Below are 20225 nucleotides of genomic sequence, written 5' to 3' on the forward strand. Positions count from 1 at the left end.
GTCGGGACCCGGGGTGGACCGCTCGCCTGTGCATCGGCTGGGAACATCTCTACGCTGCTGACCCGTCTCCGCTCGGGATGGTGTCCTGCTGGCCCCACTATGGACTGGACTCTTACTATTATGTTGGATCCACTATGGACTGGACTCTCACAATATTATGTCAGACCCACTCGACATCCATTGCTTTCGGTCTCCCCTAGAGGGGGGGGGTTACCCACATATGCGGTCCTCTCCAAGGTTTCTCATAGTCATTCACATCGACGTCCCACTGGGGTGAGTTTTTCCTTGCCCGTATGTGGGCTTTGTACCGAGGATGTCGTTGTGGCTTGTGCAGCCCTTTGAGACACTTGTGATTTAGGGCTATATAAATAAAGATTGATTGATTGATTGATTGATTTATTTGTGCATCTGGTTTGTGGTAGGAATGTCTCATCGACACAAAAGCAAAAAAGCGATCCACATATGCAAATTCAATACAAATACAAATGCAAAATCAAGCATATTTATATTCAAATCTAAAAAAATATATAAACAAATACACGTTTATTTATACAAATGTTTAATTTATTCGTGTGTCACATTTTTATATTTATGAATTTTATTTGTATATATTTTCAAATGTCAAAAAATATATTTACAATACGCGTTTATTTATACAAATTTTTTATTTATTTGCATATCACATTTGTATTTGTCCAGCTCTTCTTGGGGTATCCCGAGGCGTTCCCAGGCCAGCCGGGAGACATAGTCTTCCCAACGTGTCCTGGGTCTTCCCTGTGGCCTCATACCGGTCGGACGTGCCCATAAACACCTCCCTAGGGAGGCGTTCGGTTGGCATCCTGACCAGATGCCCAAACCACCTCATCTGGCTCCTCTCGATGTGGAGGAGCATCGGCTTTACTCTGAGCTCCCCCCGGATGGCAGAGCTTCTCACCCTATCGCTAAGGGAGAGCCCCGCTTGTTTCGGACGCTTGAAACTCGTGATCTTGTCCTTTCGGTCATAACCCAAAGCTCATGACTGAAGTGGCTGGGGAAAGGAAAGTCTGAGCTTCTCTGCCTAGGCTGCTTCCCCCGCGACCCGACCTCGGATAAGCGGAAGAAGATGGATGGGATGGATGGACATTTGTATTTGTATTTGTATATTTAATAATATATGCATATGTATTAATATCATATTGATATATATATATATATATATATATATATATATATATAAGTTGATGTGAGACAATTCTACTTCCATACTAAAGAAGGTTAAATGACTAAATAAAGTGTTTAATAGTGTTGAATGTCTCAGTATACTACTTTGCTATGCATCCGTTGTGAAACCCCGTATTCCTCCACGCCAGCAGGAGGCGCACTGACATTTAGTTGCCGTCTTGGACGGTGGTAAATTCTCTTGGTTGCTTTCCTCTGTTTGTTGCGACTTCCTTCAGCAACATTGCGTCACATGTCATTGAAAAGGTTCCATATTAACAACTTCGACATGCTTCCCCAGGCGGGAAAGGAGTTTGTAGTCCGTATTCGGTTCTCGTGGCGGCGGCTGTTCCAGGGTCGGTATCTCCTTCTCACCAACACTTTGAGCGGAGGAGGCATGCTGGCGCTGGGGGACTTCCTGCAACAGAGCCGGGAGAGGTATAAAAACCCGGCCAAAGTCCGAGACTGGAATAGGACAGGTGAGCGAACTAGAAGGAGCCCCTGACAATGTTTATTGCATTTTTAACAAATACACGTAACCCCATTCTAAGTGTAGTCCTGTCACAAAGTGGTAACGTTGTGAGTCCCAGCGGTTGTCTGGTCTGTAGCCAGGAGCGTAGCACCAAACTCAGGGTTCGTACGGCAATACTTGCCAACCTTGAGACCTCCGAATTCGAGATTGAGGGGGCGGGGTTAAGGGGGAGGAGTATATTTATAGCTAGAATTCACTGAAATTAAAGTATTTCTCATATATATATATCCATCCATCCATCCATTTTGTACCACTTAATATACCATACCATACCAACTTTATTTATAAAGCCCTTTAAAAACAAGCACAGTTGAAAAACAAAGGGCTGTACACCACAAAGAAATAGAGGCAAAGGACAGACTAAAAAATAATATATATATATATATATATATATATATATATATATATATATATATATATATCAGTGATGTGCGGTGAGGTTGATGGCTGGTGAGGCACTGACTTCATCACAGTCAGATTTACAAACATATGAACCCTAAAGAGTATCTTATTCATCATTTGATTGGCAGCAGTTAACAGGTTATGTTTAAAAGCTCATACCAGCATTCTTCCCTGCTTGGCTCAGCATCAAGGGTTGAAATTGGGGGTTAAATCACCAAAAATTATTCCCGGGCGTGGCGCCGCTGCTGCCCACTGCTCCCCTCACCTCCCAGGGGGTGATCAAGGGGATGGGTCAAATGCAGAGGACAAATTTCACCACACCTAGTGTGTGTGTGACAATCATTGGTACTTTAACTTAACTTTACACTTACAAACTGTAGCACACAAAAAAAGCACATTTAATTAAAAACAACGTTATTATGGTCTTGCCTTTACTTATAAGTGCGGGAACAGTGGTGTTCGTGTTGGAGGAGTTGTGAATGAATGAAATATGAAATCCGTGCTGCAGTCTGCAGGTGTACCTAATGTTGTGTCTCTGCAGTCGTTCACGGCTCCCCCGGCGCGACCATTGTTGTTTTTGCACTTTTTGGCTTCTTGTTAAGTGACTTTTTTTGGGTGGATTCGGTCTTGCACGTGGAGGGTTTGGGTGTGGGCTTTGGTTGGAGTGGCGCTCCCGTCGGGGGGTGCATTCTGCGGCGGGGGTGCATTAACCGGCACCAGGAGGCGGGATTACTGCGAGCCTCACACAGTGCGTCTTCGCAGCAGTTTTATGATTGCTCAGCACAAGAAATACGTTACACACATACAGTTGTTGACAAAATACACTGTACATTATATACCTCAGCTAACTAAACTATGGAAATGTATAATATAATTCATATAGCAATACGGTCTCACTGCACAGCAGGCCAGCAGTTAGCCGAGTCCGCAATCCATGTTGAGGCACAACTGAGTGACGTGCCTCAACTGGCTGCTGATCACCGCACCATCTCTTCTCAGTATTTGAACGGCAAATGTGAAAATTCAGCGATTTTCAATAAAAATAATCTAAAACTGGTGAAGTTAAATGGAAAATAACTTTATAGTATAATCACTGGATACATATAACAATTTAATTAATTTTTTTTCTTTTTACATTTTTTTTCTTTCCATGATGGCAGGTGAGGCGGGGCCTCACCTGCCTCTAGTGACTGCACGTCACTGATATATAGTACAGTAATGAAAACACAGTTGTTCTACTATCTGTACTGTACTTGCTGCTTACTTAAAAAAAACAATAACACTTACCTTTCACTATTTGAGTAGCTTTTGTTCTGCCATTTGAGTACCGGCGAGCGATATCTGAATCCGGGAACATATCCTTCACAGATTTGCTGAAAACATCCGCAAATGAGAACGGAATGTTGCTTGCAAGGTGGCCCATAATACTGGGCTGTGACCAGCCTTGTGCTTCTCTGACCGTTCATGAGTGACTACCGTATTTTTCGGACTATAAGTCGCTCCGGAGTATACGTCGCACCGGCCGAAAATGCATAATAAAGAAGAAAAAAACATATATACGTCGCACTGGAGTATAAGTCCATACCTGCCAACAACTCCGGTTTTCCCGTAATTAGTACGGTTTTCATCAACCTATTCCGGGTTACGGTTGCAGTGATAAAAAATACGGTTTTTCATTAATTAAAAATTTTTTTTTTTTTTAAATGCGCGAGGCTATTTATAGCACCGCTGCCAAGCACGAGGCACCTGTTGCCATTGTTTCCAAACGAGCGAACGATCATGGAATCAGCCGGAGAAAAATCGCAAACGAGTCTTAAACCGAAAAGAAAACTGCAGTCATTCCGTGAAGAATATTCAAAAGCCTATCCGGGAATAATTATCCGTTCCAAAAAGGGTGAAAACTACGCGAATTGCACCTTGTGCAGACAAGATTTTTCGATCGGACACGGAGGAATTAGCGATGTAAAAGACCACGTTGGGACAAAAGAACACAAGTCTAATGCCGTTGCTAGCGATACAAGTGGAAAACTTTCAACGTTTTTCGGATTTTAGCCACAAAAAGGTAATGACACCAATGTTATCTATTGGAATTGTTTAGTACTGTTATACTGTTAAAAGTGTTTATACTATTTATGCTTTCAAGTCCAAGTTGAAGAAATCTTGTTAAATGTTGACAGCATAACTACCAAAATACAGAAGTATGTCCTTAATATTTTTGCAGTGCTATTTCTGTTGAAAAGTTAAAATGATTACATTAGAGATGTGATGTGCCACTTTTCAAGTGTCTGATGGCTTAAATTAATTTTCATTAATTTTTCATATTTTGAATTCTTTTGAAAGGCTTACAAAAAAACTACATTTGAATTGTAATTCCATGCTATTGACAGGACTATTAATTTTAATGAAGTTAGCTTACCATGTTTACAGTATGATAATTGTGATAGAAATGTGAATTTTAGGCACAGAATATTTTATACAATTGAACAAGGCAGTAGATTATACAAGCTTGGACAGAAAGTTAATAATGACACCAATTTTTTTTTAATGGAATTGTTTAGTACTGTTTTACCATTTGTTTACTGTAAAAAGTGTTTATACTGTTTATACTTTCAATTAACAAATTGAAGTCTTGTGAAAGGTTGACAGGATAACTGGCATTAACTGTCAAAATAATTTCAAACTATTGAAGTTAGCTTACAGAATAAACATGTCAATCAACCCATATGATTTTTGCTGTAATATTTTTGTTTTGAAAAGTCACTGTGACTGATAGAAAAGTGATGGTTTTAGCAACATTTTAACCTGCCTGAATGCTAATAATCATTTTGCGTCGGGGGGTGAAGCCTGAACCCCCCACCAGGACTTTGTCCTGGACCTACCGGGGCCTGTGGCCCCTGGACCCTGGCTACTAGGTTTTTCTGATTTCAAAAGTTGGCAGGTATGTAAGTCGCATTTTTGGGGGAAATTTATTTGATAAAATCCAACACCAAGAATAGACATTAGAAAGGCAATTTAAAATAAATAAAGAATAGTGAACAACAAGCTGAATAAGTGTACGTTATATGAGGCATAAATAACCAACTGAGAACGTGCCTGGAATGTTAACGTAACATATTATGGTAAGAGTCATTCAAATAACTATAACATATAGAACATGCTAAACGTTTACCAAACAATCTGTCTCTCCCGATCGCTAAATCCGATGAAATCTTCCTCCTCGGTGTCGCTCCTGGTATGCGCTGCTAGCGTCCATTCTTTCTGCTGCTCGATCGCCGTTTTCTGGTGCATATTTCACTACTTCCAGCTTGTAATCTGCAGTATATGATTTCCTTTTCGGTGCCATTTTAGTTCAGCCCTTCTCAGTTTTTATAAGTTACCGCCAATGTTGCTGGGGTCTATTTTAATAGCTCCGGCAGTAGCGTATAGCATATAGCATTTAGCATTCCAAAACCCACAATGCACTTCTGCCATGACCCGCCCCCGCCGAATTCTTATTGGTTGACGTGTGAGTGATGATTGCTGACGTGTGTGTGACGATAGCGGACATTTCCTTCGTCGCTCACGCGAATGAGATAAATAATATTATTTGATATTTTACGGTAATATGTTAATAATTTCACACATAAGTCGCTCCGGAGTATACGTCGCACCCCCGGCCAAACTATGAAAAAAACCTTGACTTATAGTCCGAAAAATACGGTATATCCATTCGGCCACCGTGTTATGGGTTATAGATAAACCTATGGATAACGGAGACATATATATTAGTCTCCTTTTCAGGTGAGAGGACGCTAAAGGCAGTGCCTTTAAGGCAGTGTTTTTCAACCACTGTGCCGCGGTACACTAGTGTGCCGTGAAATACAGTCTGGTGTGTCGTGGGAGATGATCTAATTTCACCTATTTGGTTTAAAAATATTTTTTGCAAACCAGTAATTCTAGTCTTCAAATTATGTGTCTGTGCTGTCTAGAGCTCGGAAGAGTAACCATGTAATACTCTTCCATATCAGTAGGTGGCAGCTGGTAGCTAATTGTTTTGTAGATGTCGGAAACAGCGGGAGGCAGTGTGCAGGTAAAAAGGTGTCTAATGCTTAAACCAAAAATACACAAAAGAAAAGGCCCCTAAGAAAAGGCATTGAAGCTTAGGGAAGGCTACGCAGAACGAAACTAAAACTGAACTGGCTACAAAGTAAAGAAAAACAAAATGCTGGACGACAGCAAAGACTTACTGTGGAGCACATCCACAATGTACATCCGAACATGACATGACAATCAACAGTTTCCCCTCAAAGAAGGATAAAAACAACTGAAATAGTCTTGATTGCTAAAACAAAGTACCGTACATGCGGGAAATGTCGATCAAAGGAAGACATGAAACTGCTACAGGAAAATACCAAAAAAAAGAGAAAAAGACACCAAAATAGGAGCGCAAGACAAGAACTATAACACTACACATAGGAAAACAGCAAAATAAGTCCTGGCGTTATGTGACAGGTCGTGACAGTACACCGACTTTGAGACAAGAGCTATAGTGATGCATGCTTGGTTATGGTTTAAAGTCGTATACAACAATTGTGACTTTTTACTGTCGTTTTTAATGATTTCTGCTGGTGGTGTGCCTCCGGATTTTTTCAACGCAAAAAATGTGCCTTTGCTCAAAAAAGGTTGAAAAACACCACTTTAAGGCACGCCCCCAATATTGTTTGTCCGGCTGGAAATTTTGGATATTACAACGTGCCGTAGTTTTGAAGCAATGCATGATGGGAATCCGGATGTTTTGTGTCAGTGTATTGTAATAATCCCAGGGATGTAGGCTCATACAACTTCTTTGTTTGTTTTGTCTTTATTGCACAAGATGTAATTCAACCACACAACAGCTCCTCATTATTACCGCAGTATTCTTTATTGTGCTCTAAAAATACTTAAACACACACTAAAATATTTTGAGCACATTTAAAAAAAAACTAAAATAGACACTGTTAGAAAACCCCTTAATGTAGTCTGCATGTTTTGTGTTTCTTATGCTTCACTGATAGTGTTTTAGTCTTAGTATTTTATCTGTTTTAATAGCTAAGCCTTTATTGTTTTAGTTTTTACTGTAACAATTTAGGATTTGTTTAAATAAAAAGTGCATAGCAAAGAAAATCTATTATTATTCTTTATTAAGTCTTCCGGGCAATGTGGTGTCCTACTCTGTTGAAGTGGTCCTTAAATGCACCATAAAAACACCTTTGTCTTGTATTCCTCTGAGTTTAAATCAATCACTCTTTTCTAAGAGAGCACAACTTGTAAGTTCACTGTGCACAACTGAATAGTTGCTCAGACTGTAATGTCTTAGTGTACGTTTAGATTAGGGTAAGTTGATTCTTAATGGGGAAGACGTTAATGACTCTTGTTTTCATGTTAGCAATTAAGCTAGCGCCAGTCAGTCCGTGAGTCTATCAACGTGCTGTTATCATGGTTTTTTGATAATTAGGGACCGAATGTCCCTTTGGGACAGCGGACCCTATTGAATTTCTAGCATTTTATTATTATTATTATTATTATTATTATTTATTATTATACCGCCGCCTCTGAGCGTTTTTGACCCCCTTAACATGCTTCAAAACTCACCAAATTGGACACACACATCAGGACTGGCGAAAATTGCGATCTAATCAAAAAAACCAAACCCCAAAATTCAAAATTGCGCTCTAGTGCCCCCTAGGAAGAAAACACAGACAAAACTGCCTGTAACTCCCAGTAGGAATGTCGTAGAGACATAAAACAAAAACCTTTATGTAGGTTTCACTTAGACCTAGATTTTATTCACTGACAACCCCCAGCGAAAATCAACAGGAAGTTTGCAATTCCCCCTTCAAAACAAAAGTTGAGTAGAAACAGTCACCTTTTTTCAAACATTATCTCCTCTGAGCGCGTTTGTCGTGTCGGCTTCAAATTAGCACAGGAGAGAGATTGAACCCTTCTGATTAAAAGTTGATGAAAGTTTTAATTACTGCTCCGGTTTGGATTTTATGAGCCCTCAAAGTCGGTCCCGTCCATCGCTGCTTGCAGCTTTAATTTTATTTAAAACGGTTATACTATTACTGCGGTTATCATTAATACTGTTTATCGTTACATCCCTACTACACAGTTAGCGCAATCATTTGCATCACTGTCTACCATTGACTATAAAACTATAAATGAGTTACCTTATCTGTGAATAGTTGATTCATTGCTACTATCAAAGGAAATAAATGCTACCCAATAAATCGTTTACAGGACTCAATAATTCTTATAAAGTGCCGCTGTCTACGACAGGAAACTTCAGAACTAAATCGAAATAAATGCAAGCCTCAAATATACGCTAATTTTTAACAGCCGCCATGTCCCAGTTTAATGCTGGATGCGTTGTCAACTTGAATAAATAAGAGCCGTACATCAAATATTGTAGACCCTTTTCCCAAAATGTTGATGCTGCTCGGTGACTGTGTAACAATAGTTGTCATTGCTACAACACATACACTGCAACGTTTGTGCAGTTTATTTGTTAAATATGTTCTCTTAATCCACTGTTGGTAACATATGCCAGCTGTTGGCGGTGTTCTTATAATTTTTTATGGTTTAAGAAATAATGTGTTTTCTTGTTCCCAAAAGGTCGTATGTTTGCGGTGGGCTGCTCCATGGGTCCAGTGCTGCACTTTTGGTACCTATGGCTAGACAGAAGGTTTGTGGGACACGCTCTGAACACAGTGGTCAAGAAGGTTCTAGTGGACCAGATGATTGCATCGCCAACACTCGGCTTGTGGTACTTTTTAGGTAAGGAAATCAAATTTTTGTTGTTTGTTGTTGCTTAGCAGCCTTTTTTGCGGCATTCTAAGTAGGGCTGCAACGATGAATTGACATAATCGAAAATGTCAACAAACAAAAAAAATCGACAAAGATTTTTTTTTTTGTCGACTCTTAGCTAATCACTTCTCTTTTGCAGTGGCCGTGCAGAAACTATGTCTGTGTGTTTAAAGTATTGGGCTCTTCATGCAGCTCGGATTTGATCAATTTTTATTAGTTATTAGTTTTTTCCAATCACATTAATCGATTAATCATTGCAGTTCTAAGTGGCTTAATACAATTGTAATTAGGGATGTCCGATGATATCGGACTGCCGATATTATGGGCCGATAAATGCTTTAAAATGTAATATCGGAAATTATCGGTATCGGTTTCCAAATTATCGGTATCTGTTTCAAAAAGTAAAATTTAAGACTTTTTAAAACGCAGCTGTGTACATGGATGTACGGAGAAGTACAGAGTGCCAACAAACCTTAAAGGCACTGCCTTTGCGTGCTGGCCCAGTCACATAATGCCTACGGCTTTTCACACACACAAGTGAATGCATAGCATACTTGGTCAACAGCCATACAGGTCACACTGAGGGTGGCGGTATAAACAAGTTTAACACTGTTACAAATATGCGCCACACTGTGAACCCACACCAAACAAGAATGACAAACACATTTCGGGAGAACATCCGCACCGTAACACAACATCAACACAACAGAACAAATACCCAGAACCCCTTGCAGCACTAACTCTTCCGGGACGCTACAATATACACCCCACCCCTACCTTCTAACCCCCCCCCCCCCCCCCCCCCCCCAAACCCCGCCCACCTCAAACTCCTCATGCTCTTTCAGGGAGAGCATGTCCCAAATTCCAAGCTGCTGTTTTGAGGCATGTTAAAAAAAATAATGTACTTTGACTTCAATAATAAATATGGCAGTGCCATGTTGGCATTTTTTCCATTACTTGAGTTGATTTATTTTGGAAAACCTTGTTACATTGTTTAATGCATTCAGCGGGGCATCACAACAAAATTAGGCATAATAATGTGTTAATTCCACGACTGTATATATCGGTATCGGTTGATATCGGAATCGGCAATTAAGAGTTGGACAATATCGGAATATCGGATCGGCAAAAAAGCCATTATCGGACATCTCTAGTTATTAGTTTTTTCCAATCAAATTAATCGGTTAATAATTGCAGTTTTAAGTGGCTTAATACAATTGTAATTGATAAACTGACAGGAATATTCATGCTTACATTTTTAATGCTTTTGGTCAGTGGTTCTCAAAGTACCACCTCAGAAAACACTTGGCTCTCCAAGTACCACCATAATTACCAACATTAAAATACAGCAGCGTAGTAGGCCTAAGTATTCATTAAAAACAAGGCAGAGGTTTTATTTTACAATAATATTTAATATTGAGTGTACGTTACACTCAGTTTGAACAGTAACACTGTGATTGAGTATAGGAAAATAAAACACAATATTGAATTAAGTGATTCTGTGGCGTACCACTAGATGAATCCCGCATACCAGTACCACATTTTGAAAATCACTGCTGTAGGTAAATCATTGTACATAAATAACCCTAACAGTACTGGATAAAATACTTTTTGCTTGCACTGAATGTCATGTTTACAGGATATTTTGCACTTTAAAGTTGATTGATGTATATTTCACTGTAGTTATTTATTTTGCATGATAAAGTAAAACCATTAGTTTCTCAGTAATTTATATTTATTTTGTTACTATACTATAACCGGTTTTAAAAATTAGTTAAAATCAATTCGCAGACTCATGGTCAAACTCAAAACGTGTCCAGCAGATCATTAGCAATAATCGTTGGACTTGTCGTCTAATTGAAAAAAATCTTGAAATAATCGTTATTTGCAGCCCTAATTCAAAGTTAAAAACGTGTTCTAACATTTAAAAGACTGTTTAAAAAAGAAGTACTGAAGAAGTACGAGGAGGAAAGAGAGTGATGCCCTCAGCACAGAGCGATGGGAGAGAGGTGTATGGTCAGAGAGTGTTAGGGCCTGTGTGTGTGTGTGTGTGTGCCTGTGTGTGCGTGCGTGCGTGCGTGCGTGCGTGCGTGCGTGCGTGCGTGCGTGCGTGCGTGCGTTGTCTCGTCTCGTCTCGTCTCATACTAACAGTGGTACTTTTATATTGTTAGTGTACAGGAGTTTTTCTTGTTTTTGTTTGTATGGTATTGTTCTTGTATTATATTGTTTATGTTAAATGCGGAATGAGTGAGAGGGGTTGGGATATTATAAGCATCTGCTTCATCCAACCCCTTTTCAAGCCTTGCATAAAATGTAAAAAAAATGTGTTGTTGTACTGTGCAGGTTTGAAATAAATACTTCAATTCAATTCAAAGTGGTGTTTGCTCCATCCATCCATCCATTTTTTACCACTTGCCCCTCCCTGTATTGCGAGACTGGAGCCTCTCCCAGCTGCATTTGGGCGGAAGGCAGTGTACACCCTGGACAAGACGCCAACTCATCGCAGGGCCAACACAGAAAGACACTCCCGTTTCTCACATACATTTTCACACGTAAGACCTTTGGTGAACAGGGTCAAAGGTTGAGGCGTTGGAAGTTGTAGGTGAGGTAAAACAAAAGATGACGTGTGTTCGAATCAGGAAGGGTTCAGAGGTCGTGTCTGATAAATTTTACTGATGCTTTGTTTGTGGCCGCCGATCACCTTCAAGTGTGTGACTTATCTCAAGTGTGTCTTGATGAAGCGCACTGGTGACGCACGTCCGACTTACAACTGTGCTCATTGCAGGTATGGGTGTCATGGAGGGACGCTCTTTATCTCAAGGATGGGAGGAGTTTAGAGACAAATTCTGGGAATTTTATAAGGTAAGTGTATGTGGACGGCGTTGGAGACAATGGACAGGCATCAATGAAGTGTCTATTTGTATGTGTATTCCTGTATCTGAGACATAAGCACTCCGTTTTCTAAATGAAAATGATTGCAGTTGTCTTGCGTCCCACATTATCAAACACAATAATCAAACAAAAATGTTGAGATAGGCTCCAGCGCCCCCCGCGACCCCAAAGGGAATAAGCGGTTGAAAATGGATGGATGGATGGAAATGTTGTTACTAAAACATGGACAAGTAAAAATAATTGTGATCTCAATTCACAGTAATTTCTAAATTGTTTTTTTTGTTTCAATTTTACTGAACAAGCTACACCACAAACACGTTTCCATGCACTAAATTCCATGCAAGACGAGTTGTCCTTGCTCCCCTGGCTCTAGCCACTGGCAGTCATCGGATGAGTGATTGCATTAATTAACTGACCTATAGAAGTATTAATGTAGGGAAATTATTTGCAAATGCATATCTCCATCCGTGCGTCTGTAATCTAATTCACGTGTTTGTGTACTAATGTGTGTGCATGTAAACAGAGCAGCGTGTGCCTGTTTTAAGTTGTCTGTCTGTATAATGATTTGTCTGTGGGTAAAAAAAAAAAAATCTGTATTTCCTTTTTACATATGACTTTTTGCTACGTTTCTGCCGTGAAAGAATTGAATTTGCGTAATCATATTTGTGTGTGCGTACTCAGATGCGTGTATTTGTAATGCAATCTGTGTCTAAGAGTAGAGATGTCTGTAAATATCGGCCTGCCGATAAATGCTTTAAAATGTAATATCGTAAATTATCGGTATCTGTTTCAACCTCCCGATTTTCCAGGGAGACTCCTGAATTTCAGTGCCCCTCCCGAAAATCTCCTCGGGCAACCATTCTCCCGATTTCCACCCGAACAACATTATTGGGGGTGTGCCTTAAAGGCACTGCCTTTAGCGTCCTCTACAACCTGTCGTCACGTCCGCTTTTCCTCCATACAAACAGCGTGCTGGCCCAGTCACATAATATATGCGGCTTTTGCACACACATAAGTGAATGCACTGCATACTTGATCAACAGCCATACAGGTCACACTGAGGGTGGCCGTATAAACAACTTTAACACTGTTACAAATATGCGCCACACTGTGAACCCACACCAAACAAGAATGACAAACACATTTTGGGAGAACATCCGCACCGTAACACAACATAAACACAACAGAACAAATACCCAGAACCCCTTGCAGCACTAACTCTTCTGGGACGCCACCAAACCTCCCCCCCCCATCTCCCGAATTCGGAGATCTCACGGTTGGCAAGTATGCTCTAGTATACCCTGGACTGAAGCTGTGTGCCTTCATTGTTTTTGTAGCTGTTGTTTTGAGGCATGTTTAAAAAAATAATGCACTTTGTGAAAGTCAAAGTATAGTATTTCCCATAGTTGTAATGGGTATTAGGATTATCTCAGGTCGAGCATGTCCCAAATTCCAAGCTGTTGTTTTGAGGTATGTTAAAAAAAAATAATGCACTTTGTGACTTCAATAATAAATATGGCAGTGCCATGTCGGCACTTTTTTCCAAAATTAGAGTTGAAGTTGTTCTCTTATTTTGGAAAACCTTGTTTTTGATTGATTGATTGAAACTTGTATTAGTAGATTGCACAGTACAGTACATACTCCGTACAATTGACCACTAAATGGTAACACCTGAATAGGTTTTTCAACTTGTTTAAGTCGGGTTCCACGTTAATCAATTCATGGTAAAGTTACATTGTTTAATGCATCCAGCGGGGCAGCACAACAAAATTAGGCATAATAATGTGTTAATTCCACGACTGTATATATATCGGTATCGGTTGATATCGGAATCTGTAATTAAGAGTTGGACAATATCGGAATATCGGCAAAAAAGCCATTATCGGACATCTCTATCTAAGAGTTGTGTGTGCGTAAAAAATGTGCAATTAGATTTGCGTGAACAGGAACCCTGGTTGGCTGTGTCTTTACACTTGTGGCGTGTCAGAGTTGTCTATAATGTATAAGCACAAGCTTTGTGCCTGACAACTCAGCGTGCTGTCACTTTAGCGCCGGCATTCAATTCAATGAGATGATAAAACATTTTAGTTAGTGTTGACGTTATTGGGAATACTTACAAAGTTAGCAATTAAATAATGGACGAGTGACCATCCCAGAAAACAAACAGCGAGACGTCATGAACAAGTTGTGGCAACTATCCCTACCCAGAGGCAACATCAAATCGCTGTATACTTTTTGGGTGGGACAAATGTGTCCGTCTCCAATATTGTCCACACCTGTTGCCCTCTAATAACAGCAGTGCGGTCCTATACGCATGCCGAGAATCCACTGAAGTGAAGCGAGTGAAATGAAGTGAAACGAAGCGATAGGCTGCAGTAAAAGGTTTGTTTTCTGCCGCCGCTTTAGTGAAAGTGCTTGATTTGATATGCAGCAGAATCTCATTTTTAAATGTTAATATTGCCAAACTCGTGATCATGATTAAAATTGTATTTAAGGTGCTGTTTGCAATTTCCTTACATTAAGTTTTTTCAAAGCAAAAAATATGCCACCACCACCGTTTAACTTATGTGACCGACCGTTAGTGGTTAAAACAGAACACATTTGTTTGACAATTGTTTATATTTTTCACAATTACAAAATCTATGTAACAGCATTTTTTGCCGGCCCGAATAAAATGATTGGTGTGTACGGTTGTCACTCACCCGGTCTCGTCAACATGTACGCGCAGGGAGTGCGCGCACACATACAAATGCAATCTAAGAGAAGTAACGAACAATTTGCAGTCATGTTGTTGTTATGATAGAATATACATTCAATGACAGCAAACGCTCACTATCCAAATTGCAATTATTAGCTAACAACACTTAAAGCTTATGCGCGTGCATGTGTTATGTACGTACGTAATTACGTCATTGCGTACAAGAAGCTGTAAGAGGGCGGGATATACTGTGCAAAAATAAATTGGAAAGTTGGCGCCCTTTAGGTATCTAATTGTGCAGACCCTCTTTCTATTAATTTCTAAAAAAAAAAAAAGTTCCCAGTCAGCTTTTTTCCCGAGACCTCACGTGAAGAACGTTTAAAAGCGTAACAAGGCAATGAGAAGTCTGATAATGATAATAATAACAAAAAAAAATCTGAATAGTGCAGCCCTGTAGTGCATCGAAAACTGTAAAATAGCCAATAATCTAAGGCTACGTTCATACTGCAGGGTTGGATGTCCAATTCAGATTTTTTGGTCAAATTTGATTTTTTTAGTGGTCTTTCTCATTGCAAAAAAAATGTGATTTCCAATGTAAATGCGATCTGACCCGCATGCGGACACGACGTCATGACGTCCAAGCACTGCAGTGTTTACAGAGGTAAACATGGCTTCAGCTCTAGTCGGTCTCAGTACTGGCGCGTTTGGGGCAATTTCAAGGATTTTGTGCAATCAAAGTCAATATTTTATGAACCAAAGTATTGCACGTACAAGATTAAGCAGGAAGAAGACAAGTTACCATGAACTGATTATGTGGACCCCCCGACTTAAACAAGTTGAAAAACGTATTCGGGTGTTACCATTTAGTGGTCAATTGTACGGTATATGTACTGAAATGTGCAATCTACTAATAAAAGTTTCAATCAATCAATCAAGTATTTTGGCTCTGGCAGTTTTACAGGATAATTTGCTTTGAGACATGAGTGGTGAAACTTTCACGTGAGTTCCTAAAACATTGTATTTTCACCTGTTCATTGCTTCGTTGTTAACTATTTATTTTATAACCGTCTATTTTCGTGTATACTTATGACTAGGGCTGGGCAATATATCAAATATACTTGATGTATCGCGGGCTTGTGCGATGTAGAAAATGACTATATCGTGAGTATGCGTTCTCACTCAGTTGCTTTTACTTGCGGGCATTACACTGCAGGCTCTTCTCACTCTTTCTTGTCTCTCCTTCTCACAGAGGGATAAAACAAGTGCACCTTCTAACATACGTCACATACTGTCGCGCGTGCAACATCATACGCCCTCGCGGAGCAGAGAGGTAGCGGCATGGGTAAAGTTAGCTGTGGCAGGTGGTGCAAGCGAAGCGGTACGAGTGGCAATACGAGAGAGAAGGTGCGTATCTGGTAACAAATAGAGGAAGAAGAATCAATTCCCAAGAAAAAAAGGAAGGGGTCCATCGTCTGGCGGTGGTTTGGCTTCAAGCGGAAAAATTTTGAACAGACAACCGTAATATGTCAAGTATGCGGCAAAAGCGTTGCTACAAAAAGTAGAAGCACTACTAATTTGTAGCATAATTTGAAAAGTCACCCGGTAGAGAATAAGGAGTGCTTGAAAGTCCGCATGTCAACATCCCCGGCCGGTGCCACACCCAACAAAATGCGGAAGCAACCAGCACTGACCCAATTGAGCCTGGCGTCTACCATTTCCACATCAACATCATCTATCCATCCATTTTCTACCGCTTATCCCTTTCGTGGTGGCAGAGGGTGCTGGAGCCTATCTCAGCTACAATCGGGCGGGAGGCGGGGTACACCCTGGACAAGTCGCCACCTCATCGCAGGGCCAACACAGATAGACAGACAACATTCACACTCACATTCACACACTAGGGCCAATTGTTAGTGTTGCAAAACTGTATGAAAAAAATTGTCAAAAACAGGAGATAATGTCCGCAGTAAACTACCACTTAGCCAAGGACATACACTATTTGATTTCCTATTATGCAGCTCATTTTTATTTGACAGTTTTTGAAATATCTTGTGTGACATCATGCACAAAAGTGCACTTTGTTTTAAAACATTGTGGTGGCTTTCTTTACAAAAAGTGCACTTTAATTTAGTGTTGTTTTGATTTGTCATCTTAGTGACATCATGCACAAAAGTGCACTTTATTTGTTTTAAACTACTGTAGTGGCGTTCTGTACAAAAAGTGCACTTTAATTTAGTGTTGTTTTGATTTGTCATCTTAGTGACATCATACACAAAAGTGCACTAATAGCTTATTTTAAAATGTCTGAAAATCTTGCACTTTCTGTTTTGAAATTACATGAATGTTTGTGCCACTGCTTAATAACTGTTTAATAAATACAGTTTTGGTCAGTTGACTTAGTTGTGATTTCCGTCTCTGCATGAAAGTTTAAAATTAGCTAGGGCTGCAACAACTAATCGATTATAAAAAATAGTTGGCGATTAATTTAGTCATCGATTCGTTGGATCTATGCTATGCGCAGAGGCAATTGTTTTTTTATTTTAATTTTTTTTATAAACCTTTATTTATAAACTGCAACATGTACAAACTGCTGAGAAACAATAATCAAAATAAGTATGGTGCCAGTATGCTGTTTTTTTCCCAATACAATATTGGAAAGGATAGAAATGTAGTTTATCTCTTGTATCCGATTATTAATCGAAGTAATAATCGACAGATTAATCGATTATCAAATTAATCGTTAGTTGCAGCCCTAAAATTAGCACATATTAAATGTGTTGAAGCAAACATTTTTTCCTTTTTCAGAATGTTTGCAGAAAAAGTCCCATTTGATCGACATGTTTGCTTACAGCAGTGCTTCTCAATTATTTTCTGTTACGCCCCCACCTAGGATGAAGAAAATATTTTGCAACCCCCACTCTCCACCGTGACTATAAATAGTATAATTTGTCTATAAAATTGTCATAACTTTACCTCTGTGTAACATTGTAAGCTTATTAACATTAAAGTAAACAACACACCGGTCTTTCCTTGTCTTTTGCCGTGGTTACAGTGAAGCCAAGTGCTACATACGCTTCATTATATTCTTGTACGGCAAAAAAAGCATAGTCCCCGAGGGGGGCACGCCCCACTATTTGAGAAGGACTGGCTTACAGTGAGCTCAGGGGAAGGTAACGACAGGCTGTTTACAACACAAGCAGGAAAAAAGGAGCGCTTGATTTTGATTAGGGATGTCCGATAATATCGGACTGCAGATATTATCGGCCGATAAATGCTTTAAAATCTACTATCGGAAATTATCGGTATCGGTTTCAAAAAGGAAAATGTAAGACTTTTTAAAACACCGCTGTGTACACGGACGTAAGGAGAAGTACAGAGCGCCAATAAACCTTAAAGGCACTTCCTTTGCGTGCCGGCCGAGTCACATTATATCTATGGCTTTTCACACACACAAGTGAATGCAAGGCATACTTGGTCAACAGCCATACAGGTCACACTGAGGGTGGCCGTATAAACAACTTTAACACTGTTACAAAGATGCGCCACACTGTGAACCCACACCAAACAAGAATGACAAACACATTTCGGGAGAACATCTGTACCGTAACACAACAGAACAAATACCCAGAACCCCTTGCAGCACTAACTCTTCCGGGACGCTACAATATACACCCCCCGCTACCCCCTACAAAACCCCGCCCACCTCAATCTCCTCATGCTCTCTCAGGGAGAGCGTGTCCCAAATTCCAAGCTGCTGTTTTGAGGCATGTTATAAAAACTTTTTTTTTTTATAATAATAACTTGTGACTTCAATAATAAATATGGCAGTGCCATGTTGGCATTTTTTTCCATAACTTGAGTTGATTTATTTTGGAAAACCTTGTTACATTGTTTAATGCATCCAGTGGGGCATCACAACAAAATTAGGCATAATAATGTGTTCATTCCACGACTGTATATATCGGTATTGCTTTATATCAGAATCCGTAATTAAGAGTTGGACAATATCGGAATATCGGATATCGGCAAAAAAGCCATTATCGGACATGTCTAATTTTGATGTTATCAAATTTATCGGCTTGATGTCCTAAGACAGATAATTATCTGTCTGATATTAATCGTGCTCAAGTGCAACAAGTAGTGAGAACCCAAATGATTGTTTTGGCATTAATAATATCTATTTATGACATCTAATGCCACACGACTCAGTCCGAATACTGCTGCTATAACAATGTTTGCACTGCCTGTAATCATCTCAGGTTTGTTTATTCTCATTTGTGTTCCTCCTGCTGTGACAGGCTGACTGGTGCGTTTGGCCCGCGGCTCAGATGATCAACTTTTATTATCTTTCGCCCAAATACCGTGTGGTGTACGTCAACACCATTACCTTAGGGTGGGACACCTACCTCTCCTATCTCAAACACAGAGTAAGTTGGCTTTAAAAAATTATTTTTTGGGACATTTGCTTGATATTTATTGGATGTATCTGTGTATATTTCTTGTGTTGGCAGGATGACAGTAAGCCCTCTGAGCCGCTATCAGACAACAGTGTGTCCGATGTGCAGCAGGAAGCTCTGCCACCATCCAAACCTCTGGAGGAGAAAAGTGGATGGTGATTGGTGAAAGACAAACTGTTTGTTCCAGATGACGGAACCTGCTGCAAAAAGCTTGAAGGTGGCACCTTTGGCTTTTTAATCGTATGGCGGTCGTTTTGTCTGTTTATTCAGGCAGTGCGATGCGTTTGTGACACTGTTCAGGGATTCAAAGCAAACAGAAGAGCTGTTTCACTGCCTGCAGAAAGACAGCAGGACTGCTTAACGTGTTAGGATGGAAGAATTCCTAAACTTGATGCTGGTTACTGTAAGTTATATTTAAACAGTGTAAATCTAAACTGGCTTCTTAAGTAAATTTAGTTTTTTTTACATTTAATAATGATTGTAATGTGAAAATAGTATTTAACATTATTTTGAAGGTACAGTCATTTCAAGCCAAAATCTAGGACCCTGTTACCATTACTAGAGTGACGATTCGATTGTCGATTCAACACCATTCGCGATTCAAACCAATTCATCCATCCATCTTCTGCCGCTTATCTGAGGTCGGGTCACGGGGGCAGCAGCCTAAGCAGAGAATTTCAGACTTCCCTCCCCCCAGCCACTTTCCCGAGGCGTTTCCAGGCCAGCCGGGAGACCTAGTTATTGCAAACTAATGAAAAATTACGAAAAATTGATTCTTATATTTACAAAAAAACGTTTTTCTTTTTTTAATCGATTTTTGGAAATTATGAATAAATCGGAATCGGGATGAATAAGGATTGCGATTCAGATGCGAATCAATGTTGGTGCACCTCTAATAATCAGTATAAACAGGTTTTTATGTTCAAATGTTCACTTTTAATTAAATAATAGGGTAGAATCCTATCCTATCCTACCTATCAATTCCATCTTGTTCCTAATTACATTTTAAGTTATATTACGTTTTTTCAAGTCCTGGGATGTTTTGAGGGATTTTGGGTTCAACTATATCTCACCTTGCCTCGCTTGTGTGACGTACTGTACTGTTTTTTTCTGTGACGACGGACCATGGCGCTACATGCCGTACCTGTATCCCCTCACATAGTGTGGAGAACTCTCACTCTCAACGAAATAAAAATACCACGTCAACAACTGCGCTGACTTG

The 20225-nt window shown here is 39.8% G+C and overlaps 1 protein-coding gene across 1 annotated transcript; it reads left to right on the forward strand.

The window, feature by feature from the left end:
* Window positions 1–1415: 1415 nt before the first annotated feature.
* mpv17l2 (MPV17 mitochondrial inner membrane protein like 2) lies at window positions 1416–20212 on the forward strand. The gene is made up of 5 exons (XM_061975947.2): window positions 1416–1676; window positions 8765–8926; window positions 11742–11818; window positions 18845–18973; window positions 19058–20212. Exons 1-5 carry the CDS (start codon window positions 1451–1453, stop codon window positions 19160–19162), a joined length of 699 nt encoding a protein of 232 aa, XP_061831931.2. The 5' UTR covers window positions 1416–1450; the 3' UTR covers window positions 19163–20212.
* Window positions 20213–20225: the final 13 nt, after the last annotated feature.

Source organism: Nerophis lumbriciformis, linkage group LG14, assembly GCF_033978685.3.
Source record: "Nerophis lumbriciformis linkage group LG14, RoL_Nlum_v2.1, whole genome shotgun sequence".
Classification (NCBI taxonomy): Eukaryota; Metazoa; Chordata; class Actinopteri; order Syngnathiformes; family Syngnathidae; genus Nerophis; species Nerophis lumbriciformis.